Source organism: Salmo salar, chromosome ssa14, assembly GCF_905237065.1.
Source record: "Salmo salar chromosome ssa14, Ssal_v3.1, whole genome shotgun sequence".
Classification (NCBI taxonomy): Eukaryota; Metazoa; Chordata; class Actinopteri; order Salmoniformes; family Salmonidae; genus Salmo; species Salmo salar.
Genome location: NC_059455.1, coordinates 56,864,920 through 56,883,416, shown reverse-complemented (window position 1 = coordinate 56,883,416; position 18,497 = coordinate 56,864,920). Strand labels below are relative to the sequence as shown.

The window sequence follows — 18,497 nt, the reverse complement described above, 5'->3', positions numbered from 1 at the left end:
ACCACCAAGCTTCATCCATCTTATTTATTGCAATAGAAAAATAACAAAAATAAAAGGAGGATATTGTTTAGTTTACAAGCTTGGTGACCTGTCATTAAATATAACGTATAATGCCAGTCAGTCTGCGAGTCAGTCAGTTAAGATGGGGTAAATCAGTGAGAAACCAGAAAAGATGGATATTCCATTTTTAGATTGTATGCCGATATGACAATCCTGGTGGCATTCCGGTTTGGTCTTATTGTCTGGTCTGTTTGTGTGTGCCTGTGGGTTTCTTCTGAATGTTGTTGACTGTCCGTCATATCATGCATTAGTGTCCGTCCAACTGTCTTCCTGTCTGTAGCCTTGCATAATTCTGTCGGTGTCAACTACCCTACCAGAGCCATGTCAAAAGTAGTGCACTATTTAAGGAAAAGGGTGCCATTTCTGACACAACCCATGTGTATCGTCAATTTGTCTGTCCCCATGCCTCATTTCTTCTTATCCTCGTCTTTCTTGCGGTTAGGCTTGGGTGGGCCTGTCTGGGAGGCCAGGGAGCCCATGGCGTTTCGGATGGCCTCATTGTTAGAGTCGACACCTGGCAGGTTCTGCAGGACGCTTTGGAGGAACTCTGGGTCCTGCATCACATCATAGTCATCCTCCTCCTGAGGAAGGACCACAAGGCACGTCATTAATAAGGGCACTGATTATATATTCTGTTTGTTGTCAGCACCATTTCAGCAGGTCAAATTCCTGGTACATGTACTTGCAAATAGAGGTGATTCTGATTGGAAGGGAGATGGAGAACTTACACATGAATGAGACAAAACATCAGTGACTAAATCGAGAAAGGGCGTGTTTCATAAACTGCAACTGGGACATTTTTGCGGACCGACATCACACGACTGTATTGAAAAACAAACTATGAGGTTTCTGATTTCATTGATCATGCGAGTTACCTACCTTGGCCGTTTCAGTGTCGATGAGGGCACCTGTGTCCATAGCATCTCCATACTCTAATCACAGGGACGGGTTGGTAGGGAATGGAGGGAGAGTCAAAATCAAATAAAATGTATATCATATGGAAACTATGTATCTGGAAATGTCAAGTGGCCACATCTGTCCCTTTGTTTTGGTTTGCGGTGTTAGAGTCCAGATCATTGCTAAGTACCAAGCTTTAAAACGTAAAAAAAAAACCTACCTAGGGTCCATTTTTAATCATCCACACCGCAAAGTGTGTGTGTGTGTGTGTGTCAGTGGGTGCTATTCTGAAAGCATGAGTGTGGATGGTTATTATAACGCACCCTCTCCGGCCAGAGACATCCGCATGGCGTATGCAATCTGCTCCTCCTCTGTCATATTGCTGAAGTCGGGCAGCACTGCAGCACCACCCGTCTCTGGCTGAGACACCGACATCTTTAGCAGGGCCTCCTCGGATTCTGAGAGCGAGTCAATTAAACCATTATAGTACAAACATCTATTCTCCTTTATACCTAACATGCGTAAGAAATTAGAATGGTTATGCATAAATAATACAGCAGACAAAAGCGATACACTGTGGCTCAGTTGGTAGAGCATGGTGTTTGCAACGCCAGCATGGTGGGTTCGATTCCCACGGGGGGCCAGTACAAACATTTTTTTTTTTTAAATGCATGCATTCACTACTGTAAGTCGCTCTGGATAAGAGCGTCTGCTAAATGACTAAAACATTTTTATGCACACATATCTATCCCTACCCTCCCTTTCTTTACTGTCTGCTGTGGTGACATCGGCTGCAGAAGCAACGGCCACCTGGCGAGCCTCCTCCTCCTGCCTTTGTCTCTGCTCCTCCATGGACACACGCAGAGCCTGAGTAGAGGGACACACAGTTAGATAAAGGCCAGAAAAACTGTATGCTGGTAACTCTGGTTCACTGATTAAGGTCACTCTGGATAAGAGCATCTGCTAAATGACCGAAATGTAAATGCAAAAATGGCACTTTAAAAGGAATCCTATTGCATTTTTACCAGAGCAAGCTCAGGGTCGGCGCTGGGGTCCACGCCAAACTCAAAGTCGCTGGCGCCCAGGCCCATTATGGAGCCTCCTTCCCCAGCCAGGATGGGGGAGGAGAGCAGGGCGTCAGCCAGGCTAGGCCCTGGGGGTACAGTCACGAGGTGGGAACCCGTACCCTCCTTCCCATTCAGAGTATTGATGAAGGCAGTCAGCTTCTCCGTATTAAACTCCTGGAGTACAATGGAGGAAGAGACACACAATAGAGAATATGGGAGAAGGGGAGAGAGAGAATGAACCATTCAAGAGTTAATACTGTGTTATCTATGAAAATGTATGAAATAAATGTATTTAGCTTGGAATGGAAACAAGCAGGAGTTAAAACCAAGGAATTGTGTTAATCACACCCCCCCCCCCCCAGAAAGTATTCAGATCCCTTGACCTTTCCCACATTTTGTTAGGTTACTGCCTTATTCTAAAATGTATTAAATGGCCCCCTCTCAATCCACCCCCCCCCCCCATAATGACAAAGCAAAAACAGATTTTTACACATTTTTGCTAATATTAAAAAAAAATTAAAAACATACCTTAGTTACCTAAGTATTCAGACCTTTTGCTAGGAGACTTGAAATTGAGCTCAGGTGCATCCTGTTTCCATTGATCATCCTTGAGATGTTTCCACAACTTGGGAGTCCACCTGTGGTAAATTCAATTGATTGGACATGATTTGGAAAGGCACACACCTGTCTATATAAGGTCCCAAGGTTGACTGCATGTCAGAGCAAAAAACCAAGCAATGAGGTCAAGGGAATTGTCCGTAGAGCTCCAAAAAAAAAGGATTGTGGCAAGGCACAGATCTGGGGAAGGGTATCAAATAAAATTCTGCAACAATGAAAGGCCCCCAAGAACAGAGTTGCCTCCATCATTCTTAAATGGAAGAAGTTTGGAACCACCAAGACTCATCCTAGAGCTGGCTGCCCGGCCAAATTGTGCAATCGGGGGAGAAGGGTCTTGGGCAGGGAGGTGACCAAGAACCCAATGGTCATTCTGACAGAGCTCCAGACTTCCTCTGTGGAGATGGGAGAACCTTCCAGAAGGACAACCATCTCTACAGCCCTCCACCAATAAGGCCTTCACAGTTGAATGGCCAGACAGACGCCACTCCTCAGTAAAAAGGCACGACCTCCTGCTTGGAGTTTCACAAAAGGAACCTAAAAGGACACTCAGACCATGAGAAACATTTTCTGATCTGATGAAACCAACATTGAACTCTTTGGCCTGAATGCCAAGTGTCACATCTGAGGAAACCTGGCAAAATCCCTACAGTGAAACATTGTGGTGGCAGCATCGTGCTGTGGGGATGTTTTTTCAGCGGCAGAGACTGGGAGACCAGTCAGGATCGAGGCAAAGATGAACAGAGCAAGTACAGAGTACAGAGAAACCCTTGATGAAAACCTGCTTCAGAGCGCTCAGGACCTCAGAATGGGGAAAAGATTCACCTTCAAACAGGACAACGACACTAAGCACACAGCCAAGATAACGCAGGAGTGGCTTCGGGGCAAGTCTCTGAATGGCCTTGAGTGGCCCAGCAAGAGCCTAGACCCCGATCAAACATCTGTGGATAGACCTGAAAATAGCTGTGCAGCAACGCTCCCCATCCAACCTGACAGAGCTTGAGAGGATCTGGTGTGCCAAGCTTGTAGCGTCACACCCAAGAAGATTCGAGGCTGTAATCGTTGCTTAAGGTGCTTCAACAAAGTACTGAGTAAAAAAAATGAGCAAAAACATCTAAAAACCTGTTTTTGCTTTATCATTACGGGGTATTGTGTGTAGTTTGAGTGAAAAAAATAAAACCTTTTTAAAATAAGGCTGTAACCTAACAAAATGTGGAAAAAGTAAGGGGGTCTGAATACTTTCTGTATATATAAACAGTACCAGTCAAAAGTTTGGACACACCAACTCATTCCAGGGTTTTTCTTTATGTTGACTATTTTCTACATTGTAGAATAATAGTTGAGACATCGAAACTATGATATAACACATATGGAATCATGTAGTAGCATCCTTTGCCTTGATAGCTTTGCACTCTTGGCATTCTCTCAACCAGCTTCACCTGGAATGCTTTTCCAACAGTCGAAGGAGTTCCCACATATGTTGAGCACTTATTGGCTGCTTTTCCATCACTCTGCGGTCCAACTCATCCCAAACCATCTCAATTGGGTTGAGGTTGGGTGATTGTGGAGGCCAGGTCATCTGATGCATCACTCCATCATTCTCCTTACTGGTCAAATAGCCCTTACACAGCCTGGAGGTGTGTGGGTCATTGTCCTGTTGAAAAACAAATGATAGTCCCACTAAACACAAACCATAACCAAATGGGATGGCGTACCGCTGCAGAATGCTGTGGTAGCCATGCTGGTTACGTGTGCCTTGAATTCTAAATAAGTGAACGACAGTGTCACCAGAAAAGCACCCCCACACCTCCTCCTCCTCCATGCTTCACAATGAGAACCACACACGCAGAGATCATCTGTTCACCTACTCTGCGTCTCACAATCAGACGGCGGTTGGAACCAAAAATCTCAAATTTGTACTCATTGGACCAAAAGGTCAGATTAACATCAGTCTAACGTCCATTGTTCCTGTTTCTTGGACCAAGCAAGTCTCTTCTTCTGATTGGTGTCCTTTAGTAGTGGTTTCTTTGCAGCAATTCGACCATGAAGGCATGATTCATGCAGTCCCCTCTGAACAGTTGATGTTGAGATGTGTCGGTTACTTGAACTCTGTGAAGCATTTATTTGGGCTGCAATTTCTGAGGCTGTTAACTCTAATGAACTTATCCTCTGCAAATCAAATCACATTTTATTGGCAACATACGTGTCCAGCCGATGTTACTGCGGATGTAGTGAAATGCTTGTGTTTCTAGCTCCAACAGTACAGTAATATCTAACAAGTAATATCTAACAATACACACAAATCTAAAGCAAAGGAATTAAGAATGTATAAATACTTGGACAAGCAATGTCAGAGCGGCATAGACTAAGATACAGCAGAATAGAATACAGTATATACATATGAGATGAGTAATACAAAATATGTGAACATTATTAAAGTGACTAGTGTTCTACTATTAAAGTGGCCAGTGATTTCAAGTCTATGTATAATGTGCTAGTGATGGCTATTTAACAGTCTGATGGCCTTGAGATAGAAGCTGTTTTTCAGTCTCTCGGTCCCAGCTTTGATGCACCTGTACTGACTTTGCCTTCTGGATGATAGCGGGGTGAACAAGCAGTGGCACGGGTGGTGGTTGTCTTTGATGATCTTTTTGGCCTTCCTGTGACATCGGGTGCTGTAGGTGTCCTGGAGGGAAGGTAGTTTGCCCCGGGTGATGCGTTGTGCAGATTGCACCACCCTCTGGAGAGCCCTGCGGTTGTGGGCGGAACAGTTTCCATACCAGGAGGTGATACAGTCCGACAGGATGCTCTCAATTGTGCATCTTTAAAAGTTTGAGGGTTTTAGGTGCCAAGCCAAATTTCTTCAGCCTCCTGAGGCACTGTTGCGCCTTCTTCACCACACTGTCTGTGTGGGTGGACCATTTTAGTTTGTCGGTGATGGATATGCCGAAGAACTTGAAGCTTTCCACCTTATCCACTGCGGTCCCGTTGATCTGGATATGGGGGTGCTCCCTCTGATTTTCCTGAAGTCCATGATCAGCTCCTGTGTTTTGTTGACGTTGAGTGAGAGGTTATTTTCCTGGCACCACACTCCCAGGGCCCTCACTTCCTTCCTGTAGGCTGTCCTGTCATTGTTGGAAATCAAGCCTACTACTGTTGTGTCGTCTGCAAACTTGATGACTGAGTTGGAGGCGTGCGTGGCCACGCAGTCATGGGTGAACAGGGAGTACAAGAGAGGGCTGAGCACACAGCCTTGTGGGGCCCCAGTGTTGAGGATCAGCAAAGCGGAGGTGTTGTTTTCTACCTTTACCACCTGGGGGCGGCCTGTCAGGAAGTTGCACAGGGCAGAGTTCAGAGCCAGGGCCCTCAAGCGTCATGATACGCTTGGAAGGTACTACGGTGTTGAATGCTGAGCTAAAGTCAATGAACAGCATTTTTACATAGGTATTCCTCTTGTCCAGATGGGACAGGGCGGTGTGCAGTGAGATATCATCGTCTGTAGATCTTTTGGGGAGGTAAGCAAATTGAAGTGGGTCTAGGGTGTCAGGTAAGGTAGAGGTGATATGATCCTTGACTAGTCTCTCAAAGCACTTCATGATGACAGAAGTGAGTGCTACGGGGCAATAGTAATTTAGTTCAGTTACCTTTGCCTTCTTGGGTACAGGAACAATGGTGGACACTCCAGCCAGCTGGTCTGCGCATGCTCAGAGGACGTGGCTAGGGATGCAAATCTGGGCCAGCAGCCTTGCGAGGGTTGACTCGCTTAAATTACTTACTCACGTCGGCCACTGAGAATTTGAACCCACAGTCCTTGGTAGAAGGCTGCGTCGGTGGCACTGTGTTATCCTCAAAGTGGGTGAAGGTGTTTAGCTTGTCCGGATGCAAGACAGTGTCCGCGATGTGGCTGGTTTTCCCTTTGTAGTCCGTGATTGTCTTTAGACCCTGTCACATACGTCTCGTGTCTGAGCCGTTGAATTGCGACTCCACTTTGTCTTTATACTGATGTTTTGCCTGTTTGATTGCCTTACGGAGGGAATAACTACACTGTTTGTGTAGTTATAACTACACCATATTACCAGTCACTTTAAATGCGGTGGTTCGCGCTTTCAGTTGTGCGACTTTCTGGTTAGTGTAGGTTTTAATAGTCCGTGGGTACAACATCTCCTATACACTTCCTGATAAACTAGGTTACCGTAACAGTGTATTAGTCAATGTTATTCTCGGAGGCTACCCAGAACATATCCCAGTCTGCTTGATCAAAACAATATTGAAGCGTGGATTCCGATTGGTCCGACCAGCATTGAATAGTCCTTAGCACGGGTAATTCCTGTTTGAGTTTCTGCCAATAGGAAGGCAGAAGCAAAATGGAGTCGTGATCAGATTTGACGAAGGGAGGGCCTTATAGGCATCCCGGAAGTTGGAGTAGCAGTGGTCAAGTGTTTTAGCAGTGCGAGTACTACAGTCAATATGTTGATAGAACTTCGGTAGCATTTTCCTCAAATTTTCTTTGCTAAAATCCCCAGCTACAATAAACGCGGCCTCAGGATGTGACTTTCAGTTTGCATAAAGTCCAGTGAAGTTCTTTGAAGGCCGTCGTGGTATCGGCTTAAGGGTGAATATACACGGCTGTGACTATAACCGAAGATAATTTTCTTGGGAGGTAATACGGTCGGCATTTCATTGCGACATATTCTAGGTCGGGTGAACAAAAGGACTTGAGTTCCTGTATGTTATCACAATCACATCAGAGTAGTTAATAATGAAACATACACCCCTGCCCTTCACCCCCTGCAGTAGAGGTAACTCTGGGTTTTCCTTTCCTGTGGCTGTCCTCATGAGAGCCAATTTATCATAGCGCTTGATGGGTTTTGCGACTGCACTTGAAGTAACTTTCAAAGTTCTTGACAATTTCCGGATTGACTGACCTTCATGTCTTAAAGTAATGATGGACTGTCGTTTCTCTTTGCTTATTTGAGCTGTTCTTACCATAATATGGACATAGTATTTTACCAAAGAGGGCTGTGTTCTGTATACTACCCCTACCTTGTCACAACACAAATGATTGGCTCAAACACAATAAGGAAATAAAATCCACAAAAATCTTTTAACAAGGCACACCTGTTAATTGAAATGCATTCCAGGTGACTACCTCATGAAGCTGGTTGAGAAAATGCCAAGAGTGTACAAAGCTGTCATCAAGGCAAAGGGTGGATACTTTGAAGAATCTCAATATAAAATAGAACACTATTTGGTTACCACATGATTCCATGTGATATTTCATTTGCTGTCTTCTCTATTATTCTACAATGTAGAAAATAGTAAAAATAAAAAACCCTAGGTGTGTCCAAACTTTTGACTGGTGTATGTATGTATGTATGTATGTATGTATGTATGTATGTATGTATGTATGTATGTATGTATGTATGTACAGTGAGCGCCATAATTCATTGGACAGTGACAATTTTGGGGTTATTTTGGTTCTGTACTCTAGCACTTTGAGTTTGAAATGATACAATGACAATGAGGGTGAAGTGCAGACTGTCAGCTTTGAGGGTATTTTCATACATATTGGATGAACCGTTTAGAAATTATAGAAGCTTTTGTACATAGTCCCCCCCCATTTTCGGGCATCAAAAAACACTGGACAGTTTAACATAATGTAGAATAAAGTAATCATTGTTAATATTTGGTCACATATCCTTTGCATGCAATGACTGCATCGCAGACTTCAAGCATCGACATCACCAGACGCTGGGTATCTTCCCTGGTGATGCTCCTCCAGGCCTGTACTGCAGCCATCTTCAGTTCCTGCTTTTTTTGGGGACTTATTGTCTTCAGTCTCCTCTTCAGCATGTAAAATGCATGTTCAATTGGATTCAAATCCGGTGATTGACACGGCCAGTCAAGGATTTTCCACTTTTTGGCCATCAAAAACCCCTTCTTTGCTCTAGCAGTATGTTTAGGGTCATTGTCTTGTTGCATGATGAAGTGCCGTCCAATGAGTTTGGAGGGATTTGGTTTTATCTGAGCAGATAAAATATTTCTGTAGACTTCAGAATTCATTGTTCTACTTCTGTCTGCAGTCACATCATCGATGAAGACAAGTGAGCCTGTTCCACTGGCAGCCATACAGGCCCAAGACATAACACCCCCTCCACCATGTTTCATGGATGAGGTGGTATGCTTTGTCTCATCTGTCCACAATACTTTTTTCCCAGAACTCTTGTGGTTCTTTTAGGTGCTTTTTAGCAAACTGTAATCTCTCCTTTCTGTTCTTCAGGCTTATCAGTGGTTTGCATCTTGTAGTGTACCCTCTACCCACTACAGTGGTCTTCCTCAGTCTACCGGGTCTTTTGACATAATTGAGTTCACCGGTTGTTTTTTTCTTGTTAATGATGAACCAAACTGTTGACATGGACATGCTCAGGGTTTTTGCAATGTTCCTGATTGATTTTAATTTCTGAGCCTTATGACGGCCAGCTTCATTTGCATCGACACTGCTGTCTTCCTCGTGTTGTCACACCCCAACAACAACCTCCAAAGGCAATAGCAGTCTAGAATCAATACATTCATCAACAGCTCTCCTACCTGCCTAACAACACACATCTGTGAAGCCAATTCAACAAATACTTGTAGTACCTTAAAATGGGGGGACCATGTACAAAAGGTGCTATCATTTCTAAACGGTTCATCCGATATGTATGAAAATACCCTAAAATTAAAGCTGACAGTCTGCACTCACCCTCATTGTATCCTTTCAAACTCGAAGTGCTAGAGTACAGAATCAAAATAACAAAAAAGTTGTCACTGTCCAATGAATTATGGTGCTCACTGTATGTATGTACGTACAGTTGAAGTCGGAGGTTTACAAACACCTTAGTCAAATACATTTAAACTCAGTTTCACAATTCCTGACGTTTAATCCTAGTAAAAATTCCCTGTCTTAGGTCAGTTAGGATCACCACTTTATTTTAAGAATGTGAAATGTCAGAATAATAGTAGAGAGAAGGATTTATTTCAGCTTTTATTTCTTTCATCACATTCCTAGTGGGTCAGAAGTGTACATACACTCAATAAGTATTTGGTAGCATTGCCTTTAAATTGTTTAACTTGGGTCAAGCGTTTCGGGTAGCCTTCCACAAGCTTCACACAATAAGTTGGGTGAATGTTGGCTCATTCCTCCTGACAGAGTTGGTGTAACTTAGTCAGGTTTGTAGGCCTCCTTGCTCACACACACATTTTCAGTTCTGCCCACAACTTTTCTATAGGATTGGCCACTCCAATACCTTGACTTGTCCTTAAGCCATTTTGCCACAACTTTGGAAGTATGCTTGGGGTCATTATCCATTTGGAAGACCCATTTGCGACCAAGCTTTAACTTCCTGACTGATGTCTTGAGATGTTGCTTCAATATATCCACATCATTTTCCTTCCTAATAATGCCATCTATTTTGTGAAGTGCACCAGTCCCTCCTGCAGCAAAGCACCCCCACAACATGATGCTCCCACCCCTGTGCTTCACAGTTGGGATGGTGTTCTTTGGCTTGCAAGCCTCCCCCTTTTTCCTCCAAACATAACAATGGTCATTATGGCCAAACAGTTCTATTTTTGTTTCATCAGACCAGAGGACATTTCTCCAAAAAGTACGATCTTTGTCCCCATGTGCAGTTGCAAACCATAGTTTGGCTATTTTATGGCGGTTTTGGAGCAGTGGCTTCTTCCTTGCTGAGCGGCCTTTCAGGTTATGTCGACATAGGACTCGTTTTACTGTGGATATAGATACTTTTGTACGTGTTTCCTCCAGCATCTTCACAAGGTCCTTTGCTGTTGTTCTGGGATTGATTTGCACTTTTCGCACCAAAGTACATTCATCTCTTCATCGCATCTCCTTCCTGAGCGGTATGATGGCTGCGTGGTCCCATGGTATTTATACTTGTGTACTATTGTTTGTACAGATGAATGTGGTACCTTCAGGCGCTTGGAAATTGCTCCCAAGGATGAACCAGACTTGTGGAGGTCTACAATTTTGTTCTGAGGTCTTGGCTGATTTCTTTTGATTTTCCCATGATGTCAAGCAAAGAGGCACTGAGTTTGAAGGTAGGACTTGAAATACATCCACAGGTACACCTCCAATTGACTCAAATTATGTCAATTAGCCTATCAGAAGCTTCTAAATCCATGACATCATTTTCTGGAAGTTTCCAAGCTATTTAAAGGCACAGTCAACTTAGCGTATGTAAACTTCTGACCCACCGGAATTGTAATACAGTAATACACAATATAAGTGAAATAATCTGTCTGTAAACAATTGTTGGAAAAATTACTTGTGTCATGCACAAAGTTGATATCCTAACTGACTTGCCAAAACTATAGTTTGTAAACAAGAAATTTGTGGAGAGGTTGAAAAACTAGTTTTAATGACTCCAACCTAAGTGTATGTAAACTTCCGACTTCAACTGTATACATAAAAAAATAACAGGGCTAATTAAAAATACTGGCACAAGGAAACAATTCTTACCTCTTCCCCAAAATTAATAATATCCACATTGACCTTCTCTTTCTTTAAGCGCTTGGCCATTTTAACAAGCTGTGGGGGCCATAGATTGGGAGGAACGGAAGCAATAGAAGCAGAGGGGGAGAGAAAGACCAGTAAACATGGTGACAAGCTGCATGTCTATTGTTGAAAACACACCTTCTGTGGAACCAGCTATAATGTACATTCATTTTATACAAAAATTGTATGTGCCAGAGAATAGTACCATTGTGAGAAAAATTACATAATACTCTGTTAGGCTAGTTGCTATATCAAAGTAAGAGAAATATATGTTTAGATAAGACACTGGTAGGTGGCAAACTCACATCCTTGTCACTGTCTTCCACAGGGCTGCCCACAAAGGCAATTATTCTCATCTTGTGGTTCTTCCCCTGTCTGTGCTTTAGGGCCAGCTACATAGACACGGAGAAAAACACATTATGCATGAACACACACACACACAACACTAGCCTGCTCAATTGTAACCTTTGTAACTCAGTGTAAAATAATTATTTGGCTTATATGACATTTTCTGCAGAGGCAATGACACTCACATGGGCCACCCGGATGCCAGTGCAGAAGCAGATCTTGCCTTTGGGCTGGATAGCGTGCAGTTTGGACAGAATGCGGCCAGTGTCTGGGGTCAGTGTGGTCAAGACCTCACAGTTACTGCAGTCAAACATAAAAAATCCAACCAAACAGCATTAAAACTGGGAATGTCTGTCAGTCAAGGCATCAGTTTTCCACCTAAACACCACTATTTGATATCAGAGGCCTCCATTTTATTTTGTCTCAGACTCACATGTTCATATGAAACACTAGTTTCAGAATAGTTGTTTGTTCTCCTAGTTCTCAGTCAGACAACTCACATTTTGAACACACAAAAAAACACAAGCTTACTTAGCCATCGAGATTAGGCCGACATTGTTCTCGGGGTTTGCCCGAGTTTTGGAGTGACAGACGATGTTGACGGCATCTTGCTGGGCTTGTAGTCTAGTGGGCAGGAAGTCTCCATTGCGCATATACTCACTATTGTCCACACTGGAGATGAGAGGGACATAAATGAGTCGGACTGGAGAACAATAGGATTATCAGAATGGTTAATGCTGCTAAGCAGAGCTGGGACGATAAACTGAAACTTATCGACACCGATCATACAAATCATTTATTGCAGGCCTTTTGCTGACAACGTTCATTATGATAAGTAGCCTATACTAGAGAAATGTGAAGTTTGAAATTAAACAAGTGTACTAATATGGGTGATCGTTAATGGGCCAATTGATGGCTACTACTCGGGCCCAGAGTCAAATATTTGCATAGTATTAGTAGATTTGGATAGAAAACACTCTGAAGTTTCTAAAACTGTTTGAATGATGTCTGTGAGTATAACAGAACTCATATGGCAGGCAAAAACCTGAGAAAAAAATCCAACCAGGAAGTGTGGAAATCTGAGGTTTGTAGTTTTTCAAGTGATTCCCTATCCAGTATACAGTGTCTGTGGGGTCATTTTGCACTTCCTAAGGCTTCCACTAGATGTCAACAGTCTTTAGAACATTGTTTCATGCTTCTACTGTGAATGGGGAGAGAATAAGAGGTCCTGGAGTCAGATGACTGAGAAAATGACATGAGCTCAGTGGCACGCACTCCCGTGAGAGTTAGCTGTGTTCCTTTTCTTTTCTGAAGACAAAGGAATCGTCCGGTTGGAATATTATGGAAGATTTATGATAAAAACATCCTAAAGATTGATTCTATACATCGTTTGACATGTTTCTACGAACTCTAATATAACTTTTTTGACTATTCGTCTGAACTACTGTGCGAGCACAGTGGATTTGGATTACTCGACGGAACACGCTAACAAAAACGAGGTATTTGGACATAAAGTATTGTCGTGTCTTTGGGGGTACCATTAAACTGAAGATATGTTTATCAATTAGCTCCCTATAATTATTATCACGCGATTAAACTGATTAATCGTTTAATTGTAATTAACTAGGAGGTCGGGGCACCAAGGAGAATATTCAGATTACAAAGCTATAATTTTCCTAATATAACTTTCCTATACTATAATATTATATTCTATTATAGTATAGGCCGATTATCTCCTAGTTTAAATGGTGTATTTACCTCTAGTCCAGTCTCATTCCAAAACGTCGTAAATTGTTGTATCTGCACGAACCCAGTCTTTACTAAAATCATCCATACATCAATTGTCTTAAAATCATTTATTTACTACACTAAGTAATTAACAGAAAAACATACAAACAGTAATTATTGTCACAAAGGATTGGTATCGGAATGTGCCCTTGTGGGCTAAACAGGCTGGTCGGCCTGTTGAACAATGGGTCATAAATGGTCAGCTGAGAAGTTTACACAGAGTTCATTAATATTACAATTGAAGGCTCACTCATTCGGGAACAATTGCAATCAATATGTATTTACGTTCAGTGTGTCGTCGTTCTTTGTTGGAGAGTTCGGTTCTGTTGGAGAGTTTTGTCCGCGTTCTCTCTCTCTCTCTCTCTCTCTCTCTCTCGGTTAGAATGGATCTTTCAGAGCGACATTCATTAATGTCGTCATAGAATGGTTGTTTCGTTGGTCTTCGCGTTCGATGATATTAATTATTAGTCTGCAGCTAAGTAAATTATATCAAAGACTTGTTCTTATTCTGTCGGTATCAATAGTCTAAAAGTTAACCACGTGGTATGGTTCACTTTCAGTAGAGTACTTGGATGGTCAAACCTCTGGCCATAGAGTGTAGGCCTGGTCTGGAGAAATGTAAATCAGGGAGTGTTTTATAGTGCCCATCGAACAGGCTGGTCAAATGACGCCTGGTCCTGTGTGTGTCCCTGGGGCGTGCCTATGACTGAGTTAGATTTGGTTACAGAAATACAATTCTATCACATTACATCAGTACATAGCATCTCAATGTCTTACAAAAGCTTTATCCTTATTAATACATTCCATACACCCATATGAGGCAAGTCTTAAACTGAGTCTATTAAATAAACAGTTATATGGTAATATGGCTATATTGTCTCTTCTGAGTATCACAAAATGGTACCGAGCGGATCAGTTCGTAGCTGGATTCTTCAACAATCTTCCATACCTTCTCCAGCACACACGTCGCTCGGTTCTCCAATTCTATGAGTTGGAAGAATTTCCTTTGTCTCTCTATGAAACATGGGGTAGGAGATTCTCCTCAGAGGGTTTTTTACAACCCTGGGTTGGGGGGAAGGTAGGTTGGGTGATGGTACGAAGGGGAGGAGGTCAACTGTCCTTCCTGTACCCAAAGAGGCCAACGTCATGACAGGATGGACTTTATCAAACAAAACAAACATTTATTGTGGAACTGGGATGCCTGGGAGTGCATTCTGATGAAGGTAAGTGAATATTTATAATGTTATTTGTGTCTTCTGTTGACTCCAAAGTGGCGGGTATCTGTATGGCTTGTTTTGATATCTGAGCCCTGTACTCAGATTACTGCAAAGTTTGCTTTCGCCATAAGAATTTGTTTAAATCTGACACAGCGGTTGCATTAAGGAGAAGTGTATCTTTAATTCTGTGCATAACACGTGTATATTTTGTCAAAGTTTATGATAAGTATTTCTGTAAATTGATGTGGCTCTCTGCAAAGTCACCAGTGGTTTTGGAGGCAAAACATTACTGAACATAACGCAATGTAAACTGAGATTTTTACATTGCGTTGGACTTAATTGGACTTGCCTAGTTAACTTCTTGGGGCTATGTGGGACGCTATCTTGCCACCCGTGGTGCACCCTATCAACAGCAGGTGCATTTCAAGAGCGGCAAATTTGAAACCAAATAAATGTCAAAATTCAAATTTTTCAAACATACAACTATCTTACACCCTTTGAAAGATAAACATCTCCTTAATCTAACCACGTTGTCCGATTTCAAAAAGGTTTTACGGCGAAAGCATAAAGTTAGATTATGTTAGGAGAGTACATTGACAATAGCTGTGTGTAATGTTTTGTCAATTCAAAGACAGGCGTCACCAAAACCATAAAACCACCTAAAATGATGCACTAACCTTTTACAATCTCCATCAGATGACACTCCTAGGACATTATGTTAGACAATGCATGCATTTTTTGTTCTATCAAGTTCATATTTATATCCAAAAACAGCGTTTTACTATGGCATTGATGTTGAGGAAATCGTTTCCCTCCAATAACCGGCAGTCAAGTCAGCACCACAAATTAAATAATTAAAATTAGAAAACATTGGTAAAATATTATATTGTCATTTAAAGAATTATAGATTTACATCTCTTGAACGCAATCAACTTGCCAGATTTAAAAATAACCTTACTGGGAAATCACACTTTGCAATAATCTGAGCACTGCGCCCAGAAAAATATGCTTTGCTATACAGACAAACGGCCATGTTGGAGAGATCTAAAATCGAAAATACTATGTAAATAATCCATTACCTTTGATTCTCTTCATCAGATGTCACTTCCAGTAATCCCAGGTCCATAACGAATGTAGTTTTGTTCAAAAAAGCTCATCATTTATATCCAAAAATCTCTGTGTTGTTAGCACATGATCTAAGCCAGCCGGACTTCTCGTCATGAACGAGGGGAAAAAATATATTTACGTTCGTTCAAACATGTCAAACGTTGTATAGCATAAATCATTAGTGCCTTTTTTAACCAGAACATGAATAATATTCAAGGTGGACGAATGCATTCTCTTTTATAACGTATTGGAACGAGGGTACCCAACATGAACTCGCGCGCCAGAGTCTAATCGGCCATCACCGTTCCATGGCTCTTGTTCGGTCAGATCTCACAGTAAAAGACTCAAAACACTTTGTAAAGGCTGGTGACATCTAGTGGAAGCAATAGGAAGTGCCAAAACATTAATCAACCCCTGTGTGTTTCAATGGCATAGGCTTAAAGGTAATTCAACACATAAGGTATCCACTTCCTGTCAGAAAATGTCTCAGGGTTTTGCCTGCCAAATGAGTTCTGTTATACTCACAGACACCATTCAAACAGTTTTAGAAACTTTAGGGTGTTTTCTATCCATATATAATAAGTATATGCATATTCTAGTTACTGGGTAGGATTAGTAACCAGATTAAAATCGGGTACGTTTTTTTATCCAGCCGTGAAAATACTGCCCCCTAGCCCCAACAGGTTAAATAAAGGTGTACTTAAAAAAAAAATTTTTTATTAAAATCGGCAGCCAAAAATACCGATTACCGATTGTTATGAAAACTTGAAATCGGCCCTAATTAATCGGCCATTCCGATTAATCGGTCGACCTCTAGAACAAAACATACATGTATTGTGTAACATGAAGTCCTATGAGTGCCATCTGATGAAGATCAAAGGTTAGTGATTAATTTTCTTTATTTCTGCTTTTTGTGACTTCTCTCTTTGGCTGGAAAATGGCTGTATGTTTTTTTGTGACTAGGTGCTGACCTAACATAATCGTTTGGTGTGCTTTCGCTGTAAAGCCTTTTTGAAATCGGACATTGTGATTGGATTAATGAGAATCTTATCTTTGAAATGGCGTATAATACTGCACATTAATGTTTTAGACTTATCGTTCCATTTATCATCATCACATCAATTCAGGCAATGTATAGCGGCATGGATTTTTGTCCATATTGCACAGCTCTATAAACACCTGCTTTCAGAATAGTGACACTGCAAAATGTAAAAGGTTAGCTAATGAAAGATATTGTAAACAGCTAGATAAAAATCAACATATGCCATTCTTATGCCTATCTGGACTCTGAAGACTAGAATAGTTTGGAAGACAGTTGAAACATTCAAAATAAACTGGTTTAAAAATCGTCCCAACCCGGAACATGTAGCATAGGAATGGGCAACGCCCGCCCCCCTTTAGAAGGCTGGCGTAACAGTGTAGGTTCCGTCCCAACCCGGGCTCGAACCAGGGACCCTTGCACACATCGACAGTCACCCACGAAGCATCGTTACCCATCGCGCCACAAAAGCCGCGGCCTTTGCAACGCAAGGGGAAACCCTACTTCAAGTCTCAGAGCGAGTGACGTCACTGATTGAAACGCTATTAGCGCGCACCACCGCTAACTAACTAGCCATTTCACATCGGTTACACTGGCCTCATTAATAAATACTCACAGGGCTAGGGGACTCCAGACAAGTAGCTAGAGTACCCAGGAATATTACATATGTAAAGAAGCCAATTGATACACCCGGAAACATGAACAACAACTAGGCTGAATAAATTGCAATCGAAGACAAACTGTTAGCTACAGTTAATGTCTGTCTAGCCAGCTAACTAGCAATTAACGTTAGACAACCTCTTGTGATTAGCATACAAGCTAAGCTAACGTTTAGCTAAATGGCAGGCAAAGCTAGTTTATAACATTATATGCTAGTAGGCAAACGGGTGCCATTGGTTTGTTATGCATTTGTTCAAAGTGACAAGTAACGTATATGATAATGAAAAGCGTTGACGAATTTTGCCCCTTGATGTTCCCTGACACCGATAACGTTAGCTAGCTAGCTAATGACTCAGCCAGTCAGTATTAGTAATCCCCCTATTTCACTGGTTTAGCTAGCATAAACAATTTTACCCCAAGAAGTATACAATTGCGTCGGCGTTTCCTTCCCTTCATTGTAACCTATAAAGAAATCCTTAATGAAACAGATATAAATCAAACAAGATGTGTGTTATTCTTACCACACCATAGTACTTTCGAGTCCCATTTTGAAAACTTTCTGGTCGCTCTCTGACAATGTAAGAACGTCACTGTCTATTGGAGAGAAGAAACGAGACATGTGATTGGCTAATAGATGTTTTAGCTGACAATGTGCAGCTAAAATGAGTTAGCGAGATGTTTTGATTCTGGATGGCCAAATAGCTACCAACAATGACAAGAAACTGCCATGCGTGAATAAGTGATTCGTTTCAGTTAGTTTCATTCTTGTTCTTGATACCATGTCTTGTTTTGACTGATTTCATGTCAATGCTCATATGGCTAAAATGAACTAGCTACATAACCAACAACTGTAATATAGTTTACATGTTGTCAATAATCTAAGCCAAGTCTGTTTTGCCCCAAAGTTGCGCACACGTCGGTTTTGTTACGAAACAACCAACCCATCTATGGCACCTCATATCAAAGACACTTGCTTTTTTTTCTGATACCCAAATGTGTAATCATTCCTCCAAGCATATTCATAATACAATTGTAAATAATATAAACAGCACATCATGTAAATTATGCAAACATTTTTTTTAGGGTTAGGGTTCTTTCAAGACAGAATGATTGCATTATTTCTCTTTAATGAATTCAGGGAGCAA

At 41.8% G+C, this 18,497-nt stretch overlaps 1 protein-coding gene across 4 annotated transcripts; it reads right to left on the bottom strand.

The window, feature by feature from the left end:
- Window positions 1-10: 10 nt before the first annotated feature.
- On the bottom strand, window positions 11-17,943 carry LOC106570116 (26S proteasome non-ATPase regulatory subunit 4). Of its 4 annotated transcripts, none has more exons than XM_045694605.1 (10): window positions 17,874-17,943; window positions 12,073-12,213; window positions 11,727-11,853; window positions 11,499-11,585; window positions 11,158-11,226; window positions 1,983-2,198; window positions 1,713-1,824; window positions 1,281-1,415; window positions 940-992; window positions 11-641 (listed from the first exon to the last, which is right to left on the bottom strand). In XM_045694605.1, the coding sequence occupies exons 1-10, from the start codon at window positions 17,897-17,899 to the stop codon at window positions 468-470; spliced, it is 1,140 nt and encodes a 379-aa protein (XP_045550561.1). In that variant the 5' UTR covers window positions 17,900-17,943; the 3' UTR covers window positions 11-467. The 4 variants fall into 4 exon arrangements, with proteins under 4 accessions (XP_045550561.1, XP_045550562.1, XP_013997620.1 ...); XM_045694606.1 differs by having other exon boundaries at window positions 1,728-1,824; XM_014142145.1 differs by having other exon boundaries at window positions 11,727-11,841.
- Window positions 17,944-18,497: the final 554 nt, after the last annotated feature.